Source organism: Megascapheus bottae, unplaced genomic scaffold (genome assembly GCF_031878675.1).
Source record: "Megascapheus bottae isolate mThoBot1 unplaced genomic scaffold, mThoBot2.hap1 H_1, whole genome shotgun sequence".
NCBI lineage: Eukaryota > Metazoa > Chordata > Mammalia > Rodentia > Geomyidae > Megascapheus > Megascapheus bottae.
The window spans coordinates 1,876,215-1,903,828 of NW_028327858.1; the positions used below are offsets into that span (position 1 = coordinate 1,876,215).

At 46.2% G+C, this 27,614-nt stretch overlaps 1 protein-coding gene across 2 annotated transcripts; it reads left to right on the top strand.

The window, feature by feature from the left end:
* The first annotated feature begins 2,826 nt into the window (after positions 1–2,826).
* On the top strand, positions 2,827–19,661 carry LOC150038985 (Golgi-associated RAB2 interactor protein 4-like). 2 transcript variants are annotated; one of them, XM_090328099.1, is made up of 3 exons: positions 2,827–4,086; positions 5,721–5,786; positions 19,487–19,661. In XM_090328099.1, exons 1-2 carry the CDS (start codon positions 3,211–3,213, stop codon positions 5,751–5,753), a joined length of 909 nt encoding a protein of 302 aa, XP_090184225.1. In that variant the 5' UTR covers positions 2,827–3,210; the 3' UTR covers positions 5,754–5,786; positions 19,487–19,661. The 2 variants fall into 2 exon arrangements, with proteins under 2 accessions (XP_090184225.1, XP_090184224.1); XM_090328098.1 differs by lacking the exons at positions 5,721–5,786; positions 19,487–19,661 and having other exon boundaries at positions 2,827–5,050.
* The last annotated feature ends 7,953 nt before the right edge of the window (positions 19,662–27,614 follow it).

The window sequence follows — 27,614 nt, forward strand, 5'->3', positions numbered from 1 at the left end:
TGTGTTCTGTAGCTCAGTGAATGGATGTAAATTTCCTGCATCTACCCTCTGGTTGGAAGTAGAGGTGTCATCCCATCATAACAGAACTGCTATGGACAGAAAAGAGCTACAGAGGAAGGGAGAAGGGATGCCTATGGCCAGGAAAACTGATCTGAGAAAAGCACTGGATGTGGTTAGTGTGACTATGAAGTCCTTTCAACAAAGGCATGAAAGATAGTTCTGTTTCCTATAACCAAGTTTGTTTTGATAGTTTCATAAAGAAAAGGGTGAGTGTGTATTTACCTCAGGTCATTTGGTTCATCTTGTTTCAAATTTGAAGAGAAAGGAAATTTGGGGGCATGAAAGAATAATGTTAACAACAGGCTGTCTTCACAATAATCAAACACTTGGTGACAGCTCAGGCCCCCTAAGCTGCCTTCTGAAGGCATCGTAGAAGTGAACTCATACAGTCCATGTCTGGCTTCTTTTCCTTAGCATAATGTCATGCATTGAAACAAGGGTATTTATTGCTAGAAAAAAATTTCATTGTATGGATAGTCTGTGTTTTATGTATCAATCCATCTGTTGATCTATGATAAATAATTTTAAAATGAGAAAGCAAGCTGCGTGCTGGTGGCTCAGGCCTGGAATCTTAGATACTTAGGATGCTGAAATCTGAGGATCATGGTTCAAAGCTAGCCCATGTAGGAAAGTCCATGTGACTTTATGCCAGTTAAACACACACACACACACACACACACACACACACACACACACACACACACACACGGGAAATGGAGCTGTGGCTGAAGTGTTAGAGCACTAGCCTTGAGCAAAAAAAAAAAAGCTCAGGATAGCACCTGGGGTTTAGAGTTTAAGCACTAAGATCAGCACCAAAAAAAAGTATAAGCAGTTTTAGCAGAAATAGGAACAGGGGACTAATTTGGAAATTAGTCCGTGCCTATATCTGAACAGGAACAAGGCAGGTGAATAGGTGCTCCCCAAAACATGGTGTTTTACTGAGGAGATGAGAGAGACAGGAACAAAATTGGGAGCCTTAAAAGCATACTTGGAAGCCAAGAGTATGGCCTAGTGGTAAGAGTGCTTGCCTAGCATGCACAAAGACCACATACATAGAAAAAGCTGGAAGTGGTATTGTGGCTCAAATAGAGCTCTCACCTTGAGAAAGCCCAAGGACAGCACTTAGGCCCTGAGTTCAAGCCCCACGACTGGCAAAAAAGAAAAAAAAAAAAAGCATAATTGGATTCCCTATACAAGGTGTTTGTACAAGCTAAACAGAGGAAAGAAACTATAGCCCACTGCAAAATGTAATTCCTGCTAATCCACCCACCCACTATAGTTGTCCTGTGTTTCTTTTTCTTTCTCTTGTGCATGTATAAATACACACACCACAATTCATTGTGTAACTTCCCATAATATACCATGTTTGTGGTCTGGAAGGCAAATATGCTAGTCTAATTTGAAAATAGACTAGCTCAAGCTTTTTTTTTGTGGCGGGGGGAGGGTAAGGCAATAGCTGTAGTGATTTAGAATAAAGATTTGGGACCAGCTAGACCTGGATTCAAATAATATTATGAAACTGTAAATGTAGGCAAAAGATATGCCCTCATTGTCTTTCCATTTAAAATGAGAATACTTGGCCAGGAGTTTGCCCTAGTGGTTAAAGTGCTTGCCTAGCATGCACGAAGACCCGGGTTCAATTCCTTGGTACCACATACTTAGAAAAAGCCGGAAGTGGTGCTGAGGCTCAAGTGGTAGAGCTCTAGCCTTGAGAAAAATCCAAGGACAGTGCTCAGGCCCTGAGCCTAAGTCAAGGACTGGCAAAAAAAAAAAAAAATAATAATAATAGTTACAATAGTCCCAAGCTCAAGGAGTTTTTACAACGATCCGCAAAATACAGCTCACCAATGGCTCATCCTTGTAACCTAGCTCCTTAGGAGGCTGAAATTTCCTGAAATGGTTCAAAGCCGGAAAAAATCCCAATCGATCAGCAAAAAGCCAGAAGAGGATGAGTCCTGGCGGCTCATGTCTGTAATCCTAGCTACCCAGGAGGCTGAGATCTAAGGATCGAGGTTCAAAGCCAGCCTGGGTACTAAAGTCTGTGAGATTCTTATCTCCAATTAACCATCAGAAAACTGGAAGTGGTGCTGTGGCTCAAGTGATGGAGTTCTAGCCTTGAGCTGAGCTGAAATGTTCAGGGTCAGAGCTCAGATCCAGAGTTCTAGCCCCATGACCCACTACAGCCCCCCCCCCAAAAAAAGCCAGAAGTAGAGGTATAGCATAAGCTGTAGAGTGCCAAGCTTTGAGCTAAAGAGCTAAGCAAGAGTACAAGGCTCAAGTTCAAGCTCCAATTCCCATACTCACTCGCACACACACATGCAAAACATATAGAACAATGCCTAGAAGATGCAACTTGTTACATTAAACTAATTATTGAAGATCAGAATTTTGTGAAAGATCATTGTGTTAACATTTACTGAGATTTGATGAAAGGATGTGCTGAGGACCAAGGCTAGCAATTATAGATGACTCAATAAAATTAAACCATAATATGGTTCAAGTATATTCTGTCATCTTGTGCTTCTACAGACTGCCAAGAATTGTCGAATCTTTTCAATTTGCATGAGGGAGGGAAGCATTCCTTTAAAAACTTCCCATGTGAATGTTTTGTTACCTACCTGAATCCCTGGCTGGGGGGGCGGGGGAAGGTGGGAAGGAGGGTCCTGTCCTCTGTGGGGACAGCTGAAGTATGAGAACAAAGGGGTATGTGACAGTGATAGGTCACAAAGGACAGCAAGGTTAAATATGGCTGTGTAGAGGCTTGAGGCCAAAAGGGTGGCCACTTCTCCCACTAGGACTGCAGTTTATAGACTCTCACAGAGATTTAAAAAATATATATATCACAAGGTGGAGGTGAAGGGGTTAGACCCAGAAGAAAACTTCGCCGGAACCCACCTGCATCTCTACACCTTTGATGGGATTCAGTGTGGGGACCAAGCATCCTACAGTGCCCCCTTGTCAATCATCTGTGCTCCTGACCGCAGCCCGGCCTCTGGGGGGCCCTGAGGCAACCTGGGGGCCCTGCGGGGTGGGGTGGGGCTGAGAGACCAGCTGTAGTGCAATCTCTGTGACCCAGGAACACAGCTCTGCCAACAAGACCAAGAAAGACCACAGGGATTTGCCTTGCCAGAGTTCCTGTCCTGGGACAAGATGTCCGTGAAAAGTGAGTGTGTGTTGCCCTATTACACCGCCCAAAGTGCCTCGGGCGTGGGCCTGTTCAATACTGCCATGGGAAAACTACAGAAGCAACTGTATAAGGGAGAGTATGATATTTTCAAGTATGCACCAATATTCGAGAGTGACTTTATCCAGATCACCAAAAGGGGAGAAGTGATCGACGTGCACAACCGTGTCCGGATGGTGACGGTGGGGATTGCAAGCACTAGCCCCATTCTCCCACTCCCAGATGTCATGCTCCTGGCTCGACCAGCCACGGGCACTGAAGACCAGGCTGGACGAGGCCTCAACCGGGGAAGAAAGCGCAGGGCTGCAAGGCCGTTGGAGCTCACCAGGCTCCTTCCACTGAAGTTTGTAAGGATCTCTGTTCATGATCGTGGGAAACAACAGCTTCGCCTAAAGTTTGCCACCGGCCGTTCTTGCTACCTGCAGCTGTGTCCCCCTCTGGAGGCACGGGAAGATCTCTTTGCCTACTGGGAAAAACTAATTTACCTCCTGCGACCACCCGTGGACAGTAACAGCAGTACCTACGCCATCCCAGCGGAGGACACCATCTGCATGCCCTCGTTTGAGGAGGACGACAGGACCAGTCTGACAGCTGCTGAGTTCCAAGGGAAAGGAGATCAGGACCAAGTCAGCATCAGAAGCCTCCACTTGGTCCACGAGGTGCACGGGGTCACCTCTGCCGCCTATGCTGGTGGGGAGAGAACCAAGTACGACTCCCACAAACCCACCGCCTTGCCTGATGCATCGACCCCCAAAAGAAAACCTACCATCCCTGACAAGGAGTCGGCAGCTAGAGCAGGGGCAGTAGCCATGGCAGCAACCAAGTCTGCAAGCTCGGGGCAGGTAAGCGCAGCCAATCCAGGAGGGGTAGCCATGGGTGCAAGAGGAAGCAAAAGCCACCTGGCTATCTCAGGCACTGTCAAGACATCCCCAAAGAGTTTTAGGGTTGCCATGGCAGGGGCAGCAAGCAAATCCATAGAGCACAGTTCCAAAACAGCCATCAGCCACAGCCCAGAAGGCAGCGTGGGAATAACGAGAGTAGATATGACTCATAAGAAGGTTGACCTAGAGGAGGACCTAGCAATCGAGTTGCTCAGCTCTCCCTTGCTGAATGAAAGCCACAGGGGCAGACAGGCTGGCCAGCAGAGAACCTCTCCAAACACGGCCCGCAAAGAAAGGAGGGAAAGAAGGGAGCAGAGAGTAAAGGCCAGAGGAGGACATCATCAAACCAGGACCGGGGAAGGTCTTCGCAAGACAGGGGGGGACAAGATAACCCGCAAACCATTAAGTCACAGAGCCACTAGAGATGATAAGAAGGAAAAAGGCCCAGATGGCACCTGGGAAAATAGGCACAGCATTTCCCACAAGGGCAGTAGCCATATCCCCATCTCAAAAGAGTCAAGGACCTCCCACAAGTCCGGGAGGAGCTTTTCCACTGCAAGTTCAGCTTCTACAAACAAGAGACTTGGCCGGATCAGCTCTTTCTTGAGGAACATCAGATCCAACCTTGCTACAAAAGCCTTAGCCTCACCGCGAGGCCTCGCCTCATCACGTGACGACGACATCGTGGCTAAGACAGTAGAGAGGACCAACATGGAGGCCATCATGGAGACAACAGAGCAAGGCCAGGGACTGGAGATCATTACTTCTGTGACATCTGATATCGAGACAATGGCCTTTGAAAGCATTAAATAGAAGCCAGTCCCTTAAGCTACAAAGGGGTCCCTGGCTCCAGGGAGTACCCAGAGAGAAGCCTATTCCATCTTCCTTGACTGCAGTTTAAATAAAGAACAATTCAACCTGGGAATGGCTTGCCGCATGCTGTTTGAAATGTCCCATAGCTCAGGGGTGATGTTACAGTGCCTTTTGTGATGTCAACTGTGCCTGGGATTGTGCCCGAGGCTCAGCTCAACAGAGCCAGTGTGAGGACTCAGCCCCTTCTTGACTTTTGAGATTCAAAGTCTGAGTGCTGAGTTTTACCTCTACTTTGCCCTGAGCTTTTCCTCCACTAAAGGCCCATAGTCCATACAGAAGGAGAGGCAGCACTGTTTGCTGGCAATTTGAGGAGGGGGGCGTCCTTATCTAGCCTTAGGAAGTCTAGAGGGATACACTACAACCCAGATGTTCTAGGAGATGGTTATGAGAATAGGTGACAGTTATGAGAATATTGACCAAAACACTGGAAACAGTCAACATTTCCACCAACAGAAGAAGTGCTATTATAGTGAGGCATGGAGTGAGATATTCAAAGCAGTCAGCAATTACATAGATGTATTTCACTCATATACCATTCCACATATAGAGAGTTCATAAACAAGATGAAGCCAGACAAAAACAAGGGAAAATTTCAGGGAAAAGCTGGAGATGAGAACAATAGATGGTCCCAAGATTTTCAGAGGTATTTTGGGGGGGAGAGTGGGAAATACTCAGGGTACACCTCCAGCTCTTTTTTTTGCTCTGGTTATTTTTTATGATAGGCTCTCCTGAACCATCTGATCTCTGCCTCCTGAATAGAAATTACAGGCGTCAGCAACCTGTGTCTGGTAAGAATTGTGTTTATTAAGCAAGGGAGTATATGGGTGTTAGTGATTTGTGTTAGTTTATCCATGTTAAGTTCTATGAAATCAGGATGGTTTGTGATTGTGATGGCACAGATTGTCACAGACTTAAGTCAGTGTATTCCTTTTAAATATTATGTATGTACAAGAATCTATGGTTGACTATTAACAAGAATGCTATCCCCTTGTACAGATGTGGACACTGAGGCTCAAAAAGTACCTGCCCTGTTACCATAACTTTATGCAGTCCTAAGTTTACCCTAAGTTTACCCATGAGGATATAGGCTCAGAAAGTACTTACCCCAGTTACCATAGCTTCATGCACTCCTAGCTAAGATATGTAGAGGCCTCTCCAGGGCATAGGACGAGGCATTACAAAAACCCACAACCAGAGCTCTATAGAGATGCACACTAAATCTACAGGATTAGGAGAAGACAGGGATTGGGGGTTGGAGAGACTCCTGGGAGCCCTCATGGGATGGTTTTTGAACTCCAGTGAGCTCAGAATCCTGGCCTTATCTGGAGATTGCTCAGATCGTCCCTTAATCTGTGCCTGGCTCCTGGGCTTTTCTCCTCAGCCTTGGCTTGCTTACACTATAGTTATAAACAGACCTTGGAATTCCAGGCTTTTCTCACTCCTCCCCACAGCCACTGACTAAACTTTTGAAAGATAGGACCCAGAACTCTTTCTCCATCCCAAAGCTATAAGAAATTTTTTCTGGAATCCTCTAAGCCAGTCCTCAAACCTCACATGAAGGAGGTGATAACTTGGGTCACAGTGTCTTTGTGCTTGGACCTCTGCAGTTAATTCCTAAATCTGTTTTGGGGGACTTGGACATCCTCTGGTGAATGGAGAGAGCATGGTAGATATGGGGGAGGGAGGACCTGTTGAGAAAGCCAGACCAAGATCTACCCACACCCACCATTTTCACCAGCCAGACCAGGTTCCTGATCCCAGGATAAGGAGTTACTGGAGTGAGTCAAGTATCCTGAAGAAAGGAGGAAACATGTCCAAGATTAGATACCAATGAGACCAGTGAAGAAAACAACCTCAGAATCATTAACTTAGAACTGCAGATGAAAGCTGGGAGGGATCTCCTGGGAGACAAATTAATGGTTTATTTCTGACTAGCCTTTCCTTTGACTGGAAAAGTGGGGAAATCACAAAAAGATCACATCTTTCATGTGAGGATTTCTACACAGACAAGGAGAAGTAGAACATTTGCACAGCACACAGGTCTCTTTGGATTCTTACATCTTTCCACTTGGCACATCGACAAACTGAGGTTGGAAGCATTTAAAGGATTTGCTCTAGGTGTAGACCTGAGCACTGGAGCGCCTCACGTGATCCCAGTCCAGCAGAGCAGACCAGGCAGGCATGTGAGCCAGTGCAACTGTTCAGGGCAACCTTTCTAGGAGAGATGCGTGTTCAGGAACTGGACAGGTTCCGAGGTGGGATTCTGGAGCACAGCAAGGAGAGGGTCAGAAAAGTCTTCAGAGATGCTGACATTTTTGGAAGAATGAATGAGGGCCCTGCCAGGTAAGTACCCCGGAGCAAGGCTGAGGGCAGGAGAGGTGATGAAGGAGGGGTAGGGAGTAAGAAATATGTGCAAAGCACAAAGGCTTGAAACATCACAGTGCATTGAGCAGTTACAAGTATTTCAGTTTTGCTAGGTGGCTGGCAAGAGGAGAGGAGGGCAGGAAGCCAGCAATCAGGAAACTGAATAGGAACAAAATGGGCTGTGGCAGTAGCTCAGTGGAGTCACTGAAGGCTGGTGCCTGGTATGGGAGGGGTGATGGGCTGGGGGCTCCCTGGAGGCAGGGGGATCCTTCAGGAGTTCTGACCAGAAACAGGGAGCCCAGGGCCCAGTTGATCATGGGGGACAAAAAAGAGTCCTCAGGAGATGTCAAAGATATGAGACAGGACGGTTTCCGGAGATCTTGGTCTATGAAGGCAACAGCAAGAACTTAAAATACATCAGAAGGCAAAGAGAAATGTATTAAAGTACTAAAGTTCCGTACAGGCAAGAAGAGTCATATGGCAGGCTCAGCATACCAAACCTTTTAAGAAAATCTGAAAGACCCCTCTCCCCCCACTGCTTCCATGGTTTTCTTGTTAATGTGCCTGGAACAGGGAGGGAAGTTCCAGTTCTCTGCCTGACTGGACTGGACTGGCCCCGACCCAGACGAGCCCCATGTTGGCCACATACTGCTACTACAGTTTTGCACTGGCTTGACTGAGATGAGTCAGGACTGAGTCACAGTCACTTTTCCCTTTGTCACACCACTGATAATCACCCCCCTCCCCCATTTAGTGGGTGCAACAGGTAGAAGCCAGAGATGGGAGGTGGCAAAAAGGACATGAACTTATCTGAGCTGTTGTATGGCTAGTAGATGGTGAAGTGTGGAAAAACCACCAGACAGATCCCCTGAGAAGCCAGAGTCCATCACAAGCGAGAAATGAGTAGCCATGGAAACCAGGATATTGGGTTCTTGTTAGAGTTTATCTATAGCCTAGAAGCCTGGAAGTCACTAAAATAATTGTTGAGCACATACTATGGGCAAGACAGAAAATCAGGGACTACAGAAAAGAGACTCTTTCTCTCTCACACACACAGTAGTAGTACAAACCTATCTTGGTTTGTGGTAGAGTGCTTAGCATAATCAAGACATTGATAGTTATCCCCAACACACACACACCCCCCCCCCACACACACACTACCCAAAACACAAAGGACAGTGGTAGCTCTCTCAGAATATGTATAGAAGAAGACAGTTGTTTTTTTTTTTTTGTCAGTCGTGGGGCTTGAACTCTGTGCCTAAGCACTGTCTCTGAGCTCTTCAGCTGAAGGCTATACCGCCCTACCCTTGAGCCAAGCCCCACTTCCCATTTTCTAGAGGTTAATTGGAGATAAGAGTCTCAGGTCCTTTTGTGTCCAGGCTGGCTTTGAACTTTGATCCTCAGATCTCAGCCTCCTGAGTAGCAAGGATTACAGGTGTGAGCCACCACACCTGACGCATTTATAAGAGAGGAAAGATTGAGCAGGAGTGACCAGCTTGACCCTCTTTGTAGAGACAGTGACATAGCACAGAGAAAGGCGGCCTGGGCATGTTCACAGATGATAGACAAGCCCAGAAGGTCCAGCACAATGCATATGACACTCAGAGTACATGCTGTGGGGAGAGGAATGAGAGGAATGAGATCTGATGGAAAACTAGGCTAGAAGAAGTAAGGCCATGATACTGAGAGGCCCAGAACACCACACATCTCCCTAAAACTTCCCCATCTTCATGAGTCCAGAGGGGATCCGCACGCGAGCTGTCTACACAGCTGGATTCTCCAGGAACCAAAGGGCAAAGTAAGCATGGGCTCTTCCACCTTGCCAACTTAGAGAATTTGAAAAGTATAATGGAGGTCCATGTCTTTCCACATAGGAGTGCGGAGGTATCGATACCTTTCATCCTTAGCATTGTTTGTGGACAAGGCTGCTAGCTGCCAGGAACCTCAGGTGGTACCAGTGTGTCATTCTGAGGCTAGCTTGTTCCATATGGGCCATGGATTGCTAAAGTCTAGGCACACACACAGGGATGTTTGTCACTGATCCTATCGCCCAATTTTCTTTTCCTATAGGCATTGTCACATTGCCACACTGCAAATGACATTGGCCCAAAAAGGACTGCAAGAAAGAGCACATGTAGTAACTTTTTCATAAAACTTTTAGTAAGATTAAATGTTAATATTTTTATTTTGTAGCATAGTTTATGCACAGAAAAGTGGGCAGATCACAAGTATCTCATCAAATGGCACTTTACCAAGTGAGCAATCCCATACAACAAGCACCTACAGAAAGAACCAAACATCAGAACTGCCTTCAGAAACAGCCCTCGAGTTCTTTTATAGCTGACATGTGTTTTTTTTTTAAGTTCTAACACTATTAGTTAAGATTGCTTCCTTCCCAACTTTAAGTAATTGAAATTGCAAAGCAAATACACTTTTTTTGCCAGTCCTGGGGCTTGAACTCAAGGCTTGAGCACTGTCCTTGGAATTTCTCAAGGCTAGGGCTCTATCACTTGAACCACAGCACCACTTCTGGCTTTTTCTATGTATGTGGTACCAAGAATGGAACTCAGGTCTTCGTATATGCTACGCAAGCCCTCTACCACTAGGCCAAACTCCCAACCCAAAGCAAATGCACTTTTGTCTTGGCTTTCTTTCCCTCAACACCATGTTGATGAGATGGATCCACAATTCTTCTGGCTGTAGTTCACTCATGTTCATCCCTACACAGTATTTGATTGTGTGAACACACTACAATTCATTCTGCTTTTGACGGGAACTTGGATCATTTCCAATTTGGGGTTATTAGACTAATACTGCTCTGAAAATGTTTTATAAAATGTTAAAGATGTTGTAACTTTCCTTCTTGCATATACTTAGGAATGGAATTAAATATATGCATTCTATTTTTAGATTTAGTAGATACTGATAAGCTGGTTTCCAAAGTGTTTGTACTGTTTTACACCAGAATGTATGAGATAGTAGAATGATAGTAGGGAGAAGTTTGTTCTAGATAAAGGAATTAAACCCACTTAAAAAAAAGATTTATGAGAGTTCTGAATGTCCATATCCTTTCCAAAGTTAGGTGTCGTTCATCTCTTTCATTTTAGCTGTTATGGTGGAAGGCAGTGACCTCTTTCTCTCTCTTTCTCTCTCTCTTCCTGTCTCTCTCTCTCTTTCTCTCTCTCTCTGCCATATGTGCTTTGCATATAGACCTACAACTAGCAGAAGTACTGACTTTTTATCCATTTTGTCAAAAGGACCACATGTTTAGGATGTTGGGTTTAGTTTTAAACACCAGTATGTATAAATGTAGATAAATAATACATATTTAATATAGTAATCTATAGAAGAAGAAGGTGACTTTGTTATATTTTTATTGGAAAAATTAGAAGTTGGTTTGCATTTTTTTTTCCTTTTTTTGGTACTGGTGCTTAGGGCTTGAACTCAGGGTCTCATGTTCTTGCTTGGCTTTTTTGCTTAAGGCTGGCACTCTAACATTAGAACCACAGTTCTACTGCTGGCTTTTTGCTGGTTAATTGGAAATAAGTATCTTATAGAACCTGCCCTAGGCTGGGTTCAAACTGCATTTCTCAGATCTCAGCTTCCTGAGTAGCTAGAATTATAAGCATGAGTCACTAATCCCTGGCTTTAAAATTGTTTTGGAAAGTACATTCTAAGGAATTTTCTTTACTATTTGAGACAAAGGATTTAAGAAACCGTGCCTTTTATTTTATTTAAATATGTCCCCAAACCTTTATAACTTTAAACAACAATGATTCTCTTATATCAGCTATTTAGGCAGGGTTCAGCTATTGTCTGGAGTGGAGTGCAAGATTGGCGAGTAGTATCTAGCAGATAATAGTAGTTGCTGCTCCGTGCTTCCTGTCTGCTAGCCACTTCTCTAAGCAATCTACAGAGATAATGGTGTTTAGTTCTTTCACCACCGCTCTGTGAAGTAAGTATTAAGGCTCCTATTTCATAAATGAGGAAAGAAAGGCACAAGAGAGTTAGAAGGATTTACCCAAGGCCTTGGTGTGCTGGGGCCAGGAATCAATACCAAGGGGCTGACACTGAATCTCACACTCCTGGCCCCACCATGGGCTGACTCCATTGAAGGCGTTGGTCTTCAGAGGTATCTGACCTACACCGTAGTAAGAGGCCCATCTACCCCCTGTCTGGTGGGTCCAAGAGAGTTTCATGTACACCTGATACCTTGAAAGAAATGTGTAGAAGGGAGCTCAGCTAGGACTGTCACTGGAAATGTCCCCATGTGGTCTCTCCAGCACGCTGGTCTTGGTGGTCAGTCTGGCTTCTCTCCAGACATGTGTCTCAAGGTGTAATGAAGAGGAGCCGCTTCTGACCAAGACAGAATCATGTGGAATAGGTTGGTTATTCAAGTCATAAGGCTGCGTCCAATATACAGGGAGAGAGGCTGGACTGGGCCCTTCTCATAGGCCACACTGAAGAAGAGACAGGGATTGGCGAAGATTGTGACTCTGGAAAACTTACCATACCTCCAGTTACGGATGCTATCCCAAGAAAAAAAATCCCTAACAAAACCAGGACAGGATGTACCCGAAGAATGCGGAGCCCATTATGAGGACTATATCTTTTGTACTTTCCCTGTCCCTATCTCCTTTGCTTGTACTTTTTTTTTCTGGTCCTGAGGCTTGAATTCCAGACATGGGCACTATCCCTGAGCCTCCTTGCCACAGCACCACTTCTGGAGATGAGTCTTACAGACACTCTTGCCCGGGCTGGCTTCCAACCAGGATCCTCAGATTCTCAGATCCTCAGATCTCCTGAATAGCGGGGATTGCAGATGTGAGCCACCGGCATGCAGCCCCTTTCTTGTATTTATCTTTTCACTGTATCTCATCACTCCGCTCTCTTTCCTTTACCCCTCCAGGTATCTTAAACTCACAAGAACTCCCACAGGAAATTTCTTTCTTTTCTTTTTCTTTTTTTGGCCAGTCCTGGGACTTGGGTTTTCTCAAGGCTAGAGCTCTAGCACTTGAGCCATAGTACCACTTCCAGCTTTTTTACTTGTATGTGGTACCTAGGAATCAAACCCAGGTCTTCGTGCATGCTAGGCAAGCACTCTACCACTAGGCCAAATTCCCAGCCCCAAGAATGAATTTATTTCTTTCTTTCTTTCTTTCTTTCTTTCTTTCTTTCTTTCTTTCTTTCTTTCTTTCTTTCTTTCTTTCTTTCTTTTTTTTTTGGTGAGTCATGGGGTTTGAACTCAGCCTGGGCACTGTCCCTGAGCTTTTCAGCTCAAGGCTACTGCTCTACCCTTGAGCCAGGCCCCACTTCCTGTTTTCTAAAGGTCCTTTTGTGTCCGGGCTGGCTTTGAACTTTGATCCTCAGATCTCAGCCTCCTGAGTAGCTAGGATTACAGGAGTGAGCCACCTCCCCCTGTTGGGAATTTCTTTGATCTACGTTTATAAATGTTTTTCTAGCCTTGAGTTAAAAAGCTCAGGGACATTTCCCAGGTCCTATGCTCAAGGCCCAGGACCCACACATACACTAAAATTTTAATGAGTAAAATCATTCAAGCAAATTTGCTCACTTAGTCTTGGTGGACCTCTCTGTGTCTCATGTACTCAAAAGGTGCTGACAGCCAGGGAAACTCCTAGAAATTTCATAGTCCCTTTCTCTTCATCTCCTTTTCCTTCTTGGTCCCCTCCCTGCTTGTCCCTGGTGTTAGATTACATGGATACCTAGACCATAGCATGTCATGCCCGAAAGAGCCTCAAGTAATCCCAAATGCACTTTTACATATGAGGAAGCTGAGGCTAGAGAAGGGACTTTCCCGGAGTCCTACTGCAAGTAAGTAGCAGAGTTTTGGCTAACAAAGCATAAGAAAATAGCCAATCGTGTATTGCAAAGAACATTCACAGCTTCCTTTCCATTTCTGACTGCCTGGAACTAAACCCACTTGTTTCAGTTTCATAGTCATTGCCTCACCATTTCAGTATCCTTAACCTCTTGGTCAAGGAGTGGTACCGAGGCCAGCTGGAATTTCTGCCCAGCAGGCCTGTCCCACTCTCCTTCCCTGTCCTGGTTTCCAGAAATAGATGCAGTGGGTAGTGCTTGTGGATGGGGTGGGTGGTGCTTGTGGATGGGGTGGGTGGTGATTGTGGATGGGGTGGGTGGTGATTGTGGATGGATGGATAGTGATTGTAGACGGAGTGGGTGAGGAACCAGTCCTCGAGGCACCCATGGTCCCCAGTGAAGCTATTGTTTTTGTTGTGATTCTAGTGTCCAAAGAGTCTCTGAACTCTTCAGTTTTAATTAGCAGTCTACAGAGCAGATATTGAACATTTCTAGATATCCAGGAATGGCAAATTTTGTTCATAATGAGTGAAGCTGGCTGAGGAAAAATCTGGGATGAGGACCTAATTCTGTGTCTTAGCCAAGAGACGGGAATTCTGTTACGCTAGTCTGTCTCCTGTGACAATCCCCGCAAACAGGGACAAGGTAGGCCCACAGTGGGGAGTGGGACTCTACCACTTGAACCACAGCACCACTTCAAACTTTTTCTATGTATGCGGTACTGAGGAATTGAACCTAGGTCTTCGTGCATGCTAGGCAAGCACTCTAACACTAGGCCAAACTCCTAGTTCTCATCAGCTCTTTGCTTCCAGCCACAGACCAAAAAGCAGCTCGGAGAATTAGTTTTAGCTGAGACTCAGTGCATAAGAAATGCTGCTGTCAACTCCTAGAGTGCCATGTCTTCTTGTTTCTGGGGCCCCTCCAGTCTAAGTCAGACTTTGGCACACATTACATATTAGGGGTCCTATAAACGTGTGTTGCGAAAACCTACTTGAGGGAATCTAAGCTCTGCTATGGTCCATTCTTCCATGCACCCTCTCTACCATTTCTAACCAGTGAGGAGGCCCAGAACATGCAGAGATACTGCTAAGAATTTTTCATTCTCCCATCCCCAGATGCCCTCTATAGAGAGGTGGAAATTCAGTCATGGAGAGCCCTATGTCTTTTACTAGGGTCCTTCCTTGCAGCCTTTCCTGTCAGTTTCCTTCTCTTCCTAAGAGAGAGAGGAAGGGGAGGGGGAAAGGGAAGGGAGAAGCCAAGAGGGGGAGGGAGAGAGAGAGAGAGGAAAAATTTTCTAAAGGGAAGAAAAACCATTACATTAGAAAAAATATCATCAGTGCATACTGTCATTTCCCAATCTGTGGTTGACCAGAGCCTGTGCCTGGCCCCATCCACACTAACTGCCGCTGTGGCTTCAGCAACATAAGCTGAAATGGTAAGAACAGCTGCCGTACTGGGCCCAGGGCCAAGAAATGGGGATCCCCATCTGTGTTTCTCTTCAAGCTCTGTAAGTTTTTCATCACATCGTATTCGGGACTGCTGAGTGTAATAACTGGAGCATCTGTTGAATTCTTCCCCTTGGTCAGCCACTCCTCTACCAATTCCATCAAGATAACTCTGTGAAGTAGGCGTTATTATTCCCCCCTTTCCAGATGAGAAAGCAAAGGCATTAAAGAGTTTTAAAACATTCCCCAACATCACCAGTGGTAAAGCCAGCATGAAGTCTCAAAGGACTGCCCAAGACATGACTGATTTTATAGAGAGGAGTCAGAGTCCTTCTTGGGGCCAGGTGGCTGGCCTAGCCATGGATAAATGCCCTAGCTCTGAGCCCTGGATGCCATACTAGACCACTTTCTTCCTTGGCTAGGAGAGTCACTCAACTTTTGCCATAGGCTCTGTCCTGCATTTAAGCATGTACATGGAATGTACTGAAAGGTGAGTTGCATTTGTGGATGGAACAGTGTGTTCCTTCTGGAAAGCCCACCACAGTCTCATCTGCTGTCTTCTGCTACTTCTAAACAACCACAGATGGTCTCAGAACCCAGTAGTTGACTTTCCAGGCCCCAGTAAGAAATCCCAAACACTATTTTGGCAAGAGAGGATGAGAATAGCCAGTGGGGAAAACAGCTTGCCACACACACTCTAACTTTATTAGCTTCCTAGACAATTATTCTCAAGCAGTCATGCAATGCTTTCCCATCTGATCTTGCCTCTAATACCCCCACACATGCATCGTTTTGCCTCTCTAGTCTCCTAGTTCAGAGCTCCTCTCCTAACATCAAACATTTTTTCTCCCTCTTTGCACATCTGTTCTCACCTCTGTCGCCAGCTCTTTCCCTTTCTTCCACACTGTTTGTATTCTACTTTCTTTTCGTCTTTTTATTTTTCTTTTGGTCGTTCATGGGGCTTGGACTCTGGGCCTGGATGCTGCCCCTGAGCTCTTCAGTTCAAGGCTACTGTCCTACTCCTGGAGCCATAGCCCCACTTCCCCATTTTCTAGTGGTTAATTGGAGATAAGAGTCTCACGGTCTTTAGTGCCCAGGCTGGCTTTGAACCACGATCCTCAAATCTCAGCCTCCTGAGTAGCTAGGGTTACAGGCGTGAGCTACTGCACTCAGCTTCTTTATTGCACTTTCTTGATCTTTTCTTTTCCCATGACTTCAGATCAGATCTGAAGATTCTTCTTCCTACCAACTCCTGTCCCACCAAACACAGCTTATACCCACCCACCACGTGAGTCCCTCTGTTAAGGTTGAAACACCTTGGGGTTGAAGCCTCAGAGCCCAGATAACAGATCCTCCCTAGCTGGCTTCCTAGCAGACCCCTGGAGAGAACCCACAGGCCAAAGGGATGAAGAAACTCTTGTTGACAAGTCAAGGGCTATAGCTGTCTCTGAGGCTGCTTCCTGGGCCACTTCTCAGGGCCACAGAGCTTGAGCTTATTTGCATTCATTCCCTGCCTTGTCTTGACTCAGACTCTAGGACTTAGTGGCATGCTAATTTATGCAAATGAACAGAGAAATCTATGTGACCCGGAATTTACTGGAAATCAGAGGTTCCCATGCCAGGAAGATTTAGGGAAATTTTGGAATCTACTTCCCAAGAAAAATTTAAAATAGAGTAGCTTTCAGCTGGGAGGCTGAATATTAGAGGAAGGCCCACACACTTGAGTTCCATGTCTGTCTCTAAACTATCCAACAAAAAACAGAAGAGGAAAAAGCCTTTGGTTGCTAAGCCTTACCTTCTCGTCTCCTGATTCTGGTTCTGGCTTCAGCTGCAAAGCCTTTCACATCTACCCAATAGTGCTCATGAAGAAGTAGAGCAACCAACATTCCTGTCTCCTTGAAAATAGGGTGTTACAGTTACATCCTAGCTCCCATGATGACACTCAGGTACTCCCTTTTCCCTTTCATTGCCTACACTAACCCTCTTGTACTTGGCCCTCACTGGGTGTGGGTGACCAAGTGAACAGAAGGTTCTGGAACCAGGACTGTGAATGCTCTGGATGTATCTATAAAGAAGTTCTCAGAAACCATTTCTGAGCAGATCAACTTAGTTGCAAACGGTTAAGCACTTAAGTTCTTGAAGCCGGAAGTGAAGGATTGGTTGCAAGAAAGGACAGGAGAAAGTCAGGTGATCCCAGAAGTCACACACCATTCTTCTGACCCTAATAACAGAGAGATGCTGAATTAACCACAAAAGGTAGAAACTGAGCTTTTGTTAAAGATCTCAAGGGAAGAGCAGATTCTTCCAGAATGTTTTCAACAGCCTGTTGGTTCCATCAGAAAGTTTTTGCTTATATTAACACAAATGTGTGGTGCTACCATGGCAATCATTTTATTCTGATACTTCCTTTCCAGTAACTAGAAAACAGCTGCTCCTATTAAGACAATATGTAAACAAACTTTTAATGTGTGCAGTGGAAGGACCTTATGTCAAATTTCCAACACTTAGGGATTACCTGCCAACTTCCTTGAAAGATAGCTCAAACCTTCCTCTCAAAAGCAATGGAGGTGGTGTGGGTGCTGGTCTGTTCTTCTGACCTAAAGGAAAGGTTGTCAAGCACCAACGTTAAGCACTCAGTATTTGAGGCTGTCTGGAGGTAGGAAGCAGTACTCTTTTGTATATTTAAATGGGAAGGGCATACAGTGTATGAAGCATGTTGTGTATGTCTGCTCCATTAAGTTCCACAGTGGTCCCATTACATGTATATAATTGTGAGGAATGAAGGCTACGTAAGAGCTATAAAGTCATTTGTTCAAGATCCCACAGCTGCCATCCTACCAGCTGTAAGCTAAGATTAGCCTGGAGTTAGGGCATGATAGAATCAGGTGACTTGTCAAAGAGAATACAAGAATTATCTATAGGAAGGGAAAAGAAGCACATGTATTTGCTTAGTCCAGAAAGTATAGAAACTACAGATAGGAGCTGTCAGTTGGAGTCTTTAACTTCCTTTTCTTGCATGGGGAGCAGGAAATGATTTTTTTCACCCCATATCTCCTTACTTTCTCCTGTCATACTAAAAGGAATTCTTGCTCTGACTTGCAGAAAAGAAAGAAAGGGGATGGAGAATTATATAATTTTTTGTTGAGCTGGGAGATCTTGCAAGATTAATTTTCAGTGTCTCCAAGCCAGGAATGTAATACACACCTGTACTACCAGCCAGGACTCAGGAAATTGTAGTGAGCACATCTTGAGTCTGAAGTCAGCCTGGGCTACATTAATGTAATCCTGTCCAAAAATGAAGGGGGGGAAATAAAAGAGGAAATAAAAAAGAAAAAGGGAAAGGTAAAATGGTATCTCCAGCCCCATGTATAAATTCACCACAGATAAAAAGCCTGTCCAAATAGAGAATGCACTAATTTCCTGCTTGGGTGGATTTGGTGCTCACTCTGCAGTGCTCTCTCTCCCTGGAGCATCTGGAGCGGCTGGGATGAAGCTTGTTGCCTTACTGTGCTGAGACCTAGGGGAGCCAAATGAGGGTGAGTGTGTTGCTCTGGCAACACCTTGGCCTGTCCTAAATCTTTATGACTGGCAGGAGAAGGATTCAGGCAAGACACAAAGTGATAGGCAATCTTATTTGGAAAGGAATATGGTAGAGAAAGGAGATTGTATGATGTGATATCGTGGGAAGATGGCACTTGAGCTACTCTCTGACCATCCTCACAGTACAGGGATGAGTATAAGGTTTGATTAGAGGAAGAATTAGGGAAAGGGGACAGAGTTATGCCTGATTTAAGATTCCTAGTCACAGGTGTGTTCTGGCTGGTGGTCGTCTCAGTTTAGGTTCTCCGGAATCGTGGAGCCGTTGGCATCTCTATCACTAGAGGAAAGCTATCTGGCTCCCATGACATGGTTCCCCCAGCTCGAAGGTGCAGCTTGGTCATTGTTGGTGATTATCTTCATTTGGGGGTGACCTATCCTGCAAGGCTCTGCTTTTCCTTAAGGGGTAGTCCTTTATCATAAAGGTATTATTGATCAGTCCTGTCTTTCCAAGCACCCAAGGAAATTGCAAAGTGACTATGGAGAGAATGGCTTAGAATGCTAACAAACCCAAAATGAAGGCAGAGATGCCAGGCAAAACCAGTTTAAGTCCCTGTTGCAAATATGTTTTCAGTAGTCAGCATTTGCTTGTGGGATTTCAATGCTTATTGAGGTGGCCAGTAAGAAATTCCTATTCCTAGGTCCAGTCCACAGGTCACCTGCGAGCTGGGAAGTTTAATTACACTAGTTTTTTTTTTGTTTGTTTTTGTTTTTTCTCAGAGACCTCAATCTCATCCTTCATTTTTGATTCCTTTTGCACTTCCTCATACCCATGACGCTATAGCTTGTGTTTTCATTGTCCTTGGAAAGTCCTTGTCCCTGGAGGGCTATGAGAAGCTGGTAGAAATGTTAGGAGGTAAGGCCTAGAGAGAGGTCTTTAGATCACTGGGACATTCCCCTTGATGGAGGTTATAGGACCACTGCTTCTCTTCTTCCCTTTTTGCTCCCTAGCCATGAGAGAACATTTTTGCCATACTGCATACTTCCACCCTGACGTACTGTTGCTATGGAGCCAGCTCATGGACTTGAACTTCCCAAGTTGTGGGCTAAAATAACTCTTTTCTGTTTATAAGTTACATACCTTATGTTTGTTATAGTAACAGAAAGCTGACTCACAGGCTTTCCTGATTGTAAAATAGTGTGGAAAATGACTTCAGGTGTGCACTCTCTGGGAAGACTCTTTCAAAGGGATGTAGTGAGCTAATCTCTTCTCTCTATCCTCATTGCTGCTGGCGGGAATGCAGACGTGATGGCTGGACACTGTGCATCTAGTCTACTTGGGATCATGGAGGTGAGAAACACATCCTGGAGAGAATGAATCAGAAAAGGTGAAAGGATGTTGGCTCTTCATAACTCCCTGAGTGGTTTAGCCTCTGGCTTTTTTTTTTTTACATGACAGATTAAATCTTGTCACTTCAAGTCATGAGCACTTGTATTTTTCTTTCACTCTCAAAAGAATTTGTATTTGCCATTTTCTCTCACTGTGCAGCTTAAAGAAAAAAAAACATTCTAAGTTCTCAAAGGACATTGTATTTACCTCTGGGGGGGCTTCACGTGGGCTGGGCATGGCTCTGCTTCAGATTGCGGGTCATGTTCCTGTCTGTCCGATAGATCCCTTTATTCTGGGACATGCTCTCCTCCTCCTTAGGATATAGCTCAGGAGACTGAGCCAAGTCCAAGAAGCACATTTAAAGCTCCTTCTCCTGTCACTCTCACATTCCATTGGTCCAAACAAAGCCACAAGGGAGGTCCACATCAAGGGGAGAAGAAACAAACTCACCCCACAGAGGGAAGGATAAACCAAACAATTGTTGATGATACACAGACCTGACACGTCTCACCCAGCCCTATAGCTGCACAGATTTCCAGCAGCTTCTGAGCGTGCCAGGCCCCAAGCTTGAAATGCTACAAGGTGTTCCCACCCCCAACCCAATGGGCACTGCCAAATAGGTGGCTCTTCCATGCTGTCCCTCTTTCAAACTTCCTTCTAGAGTCCAGTCACTGTGGGAAACCCAAGGTTTCCAAGAGACCAAGAGACCCAAGGTGCTTTCCCGAGTGCTCTGATGGGAAAGGAAGTCTATTTCCTAGAGGCCCTCAATAAACTTCTCCTTGGGCTGAAATAGCTAATCGTCACAACCCACCCAAAGATGAATTATGAGGTTTAGCCAGGCACTGGTAACTTTCGCCTATAGTCCTAGCTAATTCAGAAGGTTGAGATCTAGGGATTAAGGTTCAAAGTCCTGGCAGGAGCCACTACATTGCTTGCTCAGGAAATTGCTTTAGGAAATTATTCAGTGGACTTGATGATCTGGGGGGAAATACTATTGTTTGCTTACTTATTTTTTTAAAAAATGATGAATATTGTACACAAGAAACCTTTTGCTTTGTTTTGGCGGAGAATCTCCACTATATACTTCATGTTAGCCTGCAACGGCTCAGCTGTCTTCCACTCACAGCCCTCATTCCTCAGCCTCTTGTGTGCTGGAGTTACAGACTTGTGTCACCACACGTGGCTAATAGTAAACTTTCCTTTTAGGTGAAACTTGGCCACAGTTAGGTCCTTTGTCAAGACTGAGTGTACTCCAAAGAGAACATAAACATCTGAAGTGTCTGAATTACGCTGGTTGCATGTGAGGACATTTGATGCTCCTCCCAGCTTCCTGGTGGAAGTCTTGCCTGTCACTAAGGCTTAGGCTGTGCCCTTCAACTTCCACTGATGACATCACCTTGCACCAATTAAAACCCAGGCTGTTATTCCAACAGACTTAGTGGCCTTGTCCTTGGATAGGCAGGAGCAGCTGGCTTAGAAGAGCTCACGAGCCTGGCATCAGGCCTGGGTGTCCTCTCACTTCCCATCCCCAGCTGTCATTCAGGAAGTGAGCACTCTGCACACACAACTTGTTTGGGCCATGTGCAGGTGTGTGAATGTGTGAGCACGTGCTGCGTTACTGGCCAAGAACTGTCCTGTCATTACATCCTCTAGTCCTGCCCCTCCTTAGTCCTCTGACACCAAGATGGTGGAAATATGGTGGAATTACGAGCAAGTGCTGAGCTCGTCTTAACTAGAGATATGTGGACCACCAAAAGTTTTGCCTCAACCCAACTGAGGCTCAAAATCCAAGACAAGCTGGATGCCATGGTGCTCATGCCTATAATCCTAGCTACTCAGGAGGCTGAGCCCTGAGGATTGTGGTTTAGTCATCCTGGGCAGGAAGAGTCAGTGAGACTCATATCCCTATCCACAGAAAGCTGTATGCAGAGCTGTGACTCAAAATGGTAGAGTGCTAACCTTGAGCTGAAGCGGTCAGGTCTTGAGTTCAAGCCCCAGTACCAACATGAAAGAGAGAGGGGGAAGGAAGGAAGAGACAGGGGGAGGAAGGGAGGGAAGGAAGGATCCAAGACAATCTACTTTTCTTGCTTCACCAATTCAACTTATGCCCAGATCACTGGAGATGTCGTCAGTGCTTTTAGGCGCCTCTGCTCCTGTCCCAGACTTCCCTGGAGGCCTCCCTTGGGGATAGGAGTCTGAGGATGGGCTCCTCTACCTAGCTTCCTGAAGGCAATATTCCCTCCAATTCACCCCCTTTTTTCCTTTCTCTCTTTTTAATCTCTATCCTTACAATTTCTTGACATTGTAAATAGCTTAACCATGCAATAAACTTGGCTGGCAAAAACAAGTTCATGTTGTAATCACCTTGCACTTACTCAGTGCTTAATGAGTCTTACACGCTGAGAGGAAGCACACAGTCATTGCTTTGCTATTGCTTCCTGATAATTCATTATGGTGGCAACAGACAAGCCCAACCCCAGCTTTCTCAAGGACTGCTTTTTCTATGCCATGGGCTCAACACAAGTTTCCCCAATTCCTGGATAATAGCGGAGGTGCCTGGCCTAGTCTTATCTCTGTCTGCAGCATCCTATAAGAAATGAAGCAATTACTGTAGAGCTGTATAAGATTTGAACTCGGGCATCAAAGCATGAGCCATGTCCCCAGTCCTGTGTAAGATCTTAAGGGCGATTTGGAGACTAAAATGGCCAAGTCCTGTCTGGACCCAGGCATCCAGGTCATAGGCCTGGATGAGCCAGGACTGCATAGAATTAAATCTGGAAGCCTAGAGGGGCTGGAATTTGTCCCAGTGATGAGAAATCCAATCAGGCTGTTCTGGTTAAAAGGCATTCATCATGCTTCCTTCCTGTTTCCTCCAGACTCACCCCATTCCTTCCTTTCAAAAGATTTGCTTCCTGTAACGAGGCACAGTCTGGCTTTCTGATTCTGAAAGCATTCTTCCTGACACCCTCTTCCTTTTCTTCCTAACACCCCTAAGTTTTCATTTGTTTATTCATCTACCCTGGACCAGTAGACAGATCATAAGTGGACAGATCCATCCTCTTGTCTAGTAATCCATCCAATGGCCAGAGACCCAAGGGGAAGCTACTGGACCTTCTAGAAAAGATTGCCCTGAAAAATTGGCTCTGGCCCTTATTCCCTGTGCTTGAGAAACTGTCACAGGAAGAGGGAAGGTGGGTGTCACTGCAGCCATTTTGCTACAGTGAGAGATGTGAATGGTAGCCTTGAAAAAGGCAGAGAGACAATGGAAGAGCCTGGATCTCTTGACTCTCTCTTCATCTCCTAAATGGAAGGAAATACTCAAGAAAAACCCTTAAACTGAAATCAACTTATTCTCCTGACCCAGTCACCCCACCGCCCCCCTCCCAGGTCAACTCAGTGGCACCCCTTTCTGGTCTCCCAAGGTTGGTACTTCTCCCTCTTCATGTATTCAGAAGTCACTTTCAACACAGCGCAGCCAACCGAATTCACCTTTCCTTCTACCCCAGGCAAAGAGCAGGAGTCTTGGAGACTTGTTGGAGAGCTCCAAATCCCTACTCTGAACGAGGGAGGGCCTAGGGTGGAAGGTAGGAATTCTGCCTTCAGTTCTTCCTCACTCTGGGCATTATTTCCCAGAGCCTGGCATACCCCGGGTTCCTGGGAAATGTTTATGGACTGAATGAATTAATAGTCCTCTAACAAAATGTGGCCCAAGAATGAAGGCTACAGGATGGAGGAGCCTGTGTCTCCTTCCACACGAAGAGGAGACGAGGCTGGTTCATCAGTGTGCTCAGAGCTCTCCACACCTCCAAGGCAAAGCTTAATCCCAGCCTGTGTGGAATCAGTTTCCTCTGGGACCAGTGGGGATCCTGGATCCTGTTTGGGTGGATGCAGCCTCAGGCCTTCCTCTATGGTCCAAATACTGCAAGGGGAAGCGTAGACACTTTCAGGAGGTGGAACTTTAGTCCATCCAACTGCACACCTCCAGGGACAGGTTCCTATTCTAGTATCGGAGGAAAATGAAGTTATTAATAATGTGATCTGAAGACTGGTGTTCCACACCCCATTCGTTGAAATATTTCCCCAAGATGACATATTAGTAGGTTTGGCTTTGGAGAAATTAAGGGTGAGACCTCTTAAATGAGATTAGTACTTTTTAAAAGGCATTAATCCAAGCAATGGGTCTTAAAATGTGTGGTCCTATACTAAATTCACTAGCACAATAATGTTCATTGCAGCACTACTTAGCATAGCAAAGATATTGAAGCAACTCAGATGCCCCTCAGTTGATGAGTGGATCAACAAGATGTGGTATTTATACACAATGGAATTCTGTGCTGCTGTCAGAAAAAACAACATCGCCCCATTTGTTAGGAAATGGAAAGACTTAGAAAAGATCATATTAAATGAAGCAAGCCAGACTCAAAGGAACATAGGCTCAATGGTTTTCCTCATTTGTCATAATCAGTAGAATCCTTGGGCTCTCCTAGCAGAGATTTACAATAGAGCAAAACCTAGATACATAAGGCCATATAGTATGAAGCTAAATGAAAGGACCTCCAGGATATTGAAACAAAAAGCCATATAATGAGTGATTGTTGTCTTTAATGTACTGTTATCTCTCATCTCTTTTGCTGTCCCTTGGTTATCTCATATTGTTACAGTATTTCACCTTGTTATCTGATATATTGTACATATGTGTTTTGGGTTATTTTAAATACGATAGGGAAGAGGGAAAACAAGATGAGGGGTGGGGTTGGGGAGAGGGAAATGGGGACCAAGACATAAGAAAGCCTATCAATGTGTGTGAAGTAATGCACCTTCTAGCTGGTGAACATAATGTAACCCTTCTATCAATTACAATTACAATAAAAAATACATGGAAAAAATGTGTGGTCCTTATCTGACTCCAAATTTTCTGACACTGTGATCTTAGGCTTTCCATCCTCTAGAACTACAGGAATAAAATCTCTTGCTTGTAAGTGACCAGTCTCAGTCTCTGGTATTTTATTATAGCAGCTGGAATGGACAAAGACATTGTTCCCAAGATAGTACTGTCTCTAAAATGCAGATGTCGCTCAAGTCAAATAGCAATCTGGGGTGCAGATCCTCCTCTGCAGATTTTTCCAAATATGTAAAAGACTTCCTAAGGTCATGCAACGTTTCAGTAGCAGAGACCTGATGTTAGTTGAAATTAGATTTTCTTGCTCTGAAGGCCACGTTTGTTCACCAGCTATAGAATCCCACACCCATCTGGGTTCTGGAGAGGGAAAGCTGGCCTTCCTGAGCCCATGTAGAGTTAGTGTCACTCCTTCCCCGCAGAGAGGCACTGGGAGGCTCTGGGTGGAGCAAGAGATAGCTCCCTTCAGGCTTCCTGGTAACTCACTATCCAGGCATGGCCAAAGCTCTCTCTCTCTGTGTGTGTGTGTGTGTGTGTGTGTGTGTGTGTGTGTGTGTCCTCTTGCAGTCAAGATAGGGAAGATGAACACTGCTCTGAGACCTGCAGGGTCTGAATAGGGCTTGGTTACTGATTATGAATCCTGTTACTCCAGACCCTGAGGATCTCATCTTTGCTGGGAGATTTGAGCCCTACAAAAGCATTACTTACTCCCAGGTCCTGTGCACGCAATGAACCACAACCAAGTTTGTGGAGGATAAGGCACCCCGCCCTCACAGGCCTGCACTCCTCTACACACCTGGCTCGGGAGCATCACCACTCAAGGGAAGAGAGAAATCGAATAGGTGGACCCACACTCTTGTGTGGTCTGGGACAGGGTCTTTCCAATTAGCAAAGATGGCACAGGCTCAAAGGTGGTGAGCGGGACTGGCTGGACAACCACTGCTACAGAGCGCCCAGTGCCTGCCCTTCAGAGGTCAGGACACAGCCATGCTCAGCAAGGCCCAGGTCTCCAATGGATGAGAAGAGATACACTGGTAGTGGCCATGGCAAGGAGAGACTAGTCCACACAGGACCCCAGGCCTGCCTGGTGAGCTGGTGAAGAAGCTGTGTTTGGGCAGGGAATGAAGTCACGATGGAAGCCCCACAGAGGGCAAGGCTTGAGGCAGTGTCACAGTGGACCTTCAGCCCCAAGGCATGCTGGGATGGTCTGGAGACCATCAGTAAGGTCATTTTAGAGGTAGCTGATTGCAGGCAGGGCTGAGGCCTGTGGTTTTCAGAAAATCACTTGCTTTCCTGAACACTCCCTTCTCAGTTGTTAAATATAGGGATCACTCTTTATTACAGGATGTTTATAATCAAGAAATGATATCAATGATTGCCTCACAACTCAAAGCAGTAGATGGAAGAAATGGAAAGAAGACATTTGATCAACATTTATGAATTGAATTTGTCCTTTGACAGGCTTGATGCTGGGGTGGCAGCTTTCACGTCACTGAATTTGGTCCATCTTCCCTTGCAACTTCTCATTCTTCCTTTTGACTTGGTTTGCTAGGGAAGGATATTTGTTGAAGATTTAGTGTTTGTTTGATTCGTTCATTTGAAAGTTAGGTCCCTACACAGATTATATTTACATCTCCCAACGGGCAAATTAGACATGAAATACTTCAGCCCCACTTTAGATGCAGTATCTCAGGATTTCAGCTAAGGGCCTAGCAGCTCGTATTTGAATGAGTTCATGCTGATGCTCTACCAGAAAAACCTCATTCATTCCACAAAGGCCTAAGGTGGTGGGAATATAAGGTGTAAAGTCGGTGGCTGGCCCTATAGTTTCACAAGACACACACACTCCGTGACCCCACTCTACTGCCCTTTCCTGCTCACTGCGGCCATGCTCTGATAACTGAATGGTTTTGCTCCTAAGTAGCTATGTTGACAGGTGTGAACCACCAGTGCCTGGCTGTTATCTACCTTTAACATTTGAGACCCGTTGTAAACCAACCATGGATTGAGCTCCGATCATCTGAAGGGTCTGTTCTAAACTAGGCTTGGAAGTAGGTCCCCCACTGGGTGTCCTGCTCGCAGAATCTCATCAGTTGGAGGCCTACTGGGGCCTATTCCAAAAGTATATGGTTCCGTTTTGTAGGAGGGTGTGGGAGAGCTGAATCTTCTAAGCCACACCAATGCAGCCCTGGCCTTGAGCCGAGTACCGGTGTCTACTTCCCGGCTGGGTCCCTGGAGCCCACGGAGAAAGCCGACTGGACCCCACCGCAGGCAGACGCGCCCAGCGCTCAGAGCCGCGGGGCCCCGACGTGCTCGCCCGCGGCCGCCAGGTGGCGCCGTAACCCAGGAGACTCCGAGTCCCGCGAGGACCGAGGACCCAGGCCCGGGGACCCACGAGGACCCTGACGCCTAGTGAAGGGCCAGCCGGGGACAGGCAAAGACGGAATCCCTTTTTTCCTTTCCCCGGCCTCGGGGCCCAGTGGATGGGAGGCCAGGGCGCGCGCCAGGACGGACGTGGAGGCCCTGGGCCCGCCGGGGAGCCGGACCTCGCCTCTCGGCCCCGCCCCTTCCCCCTGCCCCCGGGCTCCTCCCCGGCCTGTCGGTCGGCCAGGCCCAGCCCACCGCGCGCTCCACCCACCTCGGTGCAGTTTGCACAGTTACACAGCTAAGAAGGCATGCCTGCCGCTTGGAAACACGTGCCTCGGAATTACCTGCCTTCGATCACGAAGAACGGACAGTTAGAGCCGGGCTGCCCCCACCCCCTCCACCCATCCCTCACAGTGCGCGTGCGCACAAGTGACTCGGCGCCAGGAGGTGGGTTTCAAACCGCAGCTGTGCCCGTAAAACCACGACCGCTGGGTCATTCGACCTCCTGGTTTGCACCTTACTTTTCCCATTCACAAAGTGAGCGCCATACTCAAGCGTGCCACGTGAGTCGTGGAGAGAACGGAGCGCACACTTAGGGTTTGGAAGAACGCTCCACGAGTGTTTCCAGGGTCCTTTGGGCGCCGTGAAGGGGGTCGTTTGTTTGTGGTCCCCACGCGGCCACCCCTCGTGCATGGGAATGAGAGTGGAGCCCTAGCGGCTGCACCCCAAACTCTGCCACAGTGCTGCCTGCTTCTTGGGCTGGCTCCAGGGCAGAGAT

Excerpts from the sequence above, each read along its gene's own strand:
- LOC150038985 (XM_090328098.1), top strand. The coding sequence starts at position 3,211 with ATGTCCGTGAAAAGTGAGTGTGTGTTGCCCTATTACACCGCCCAAAGT.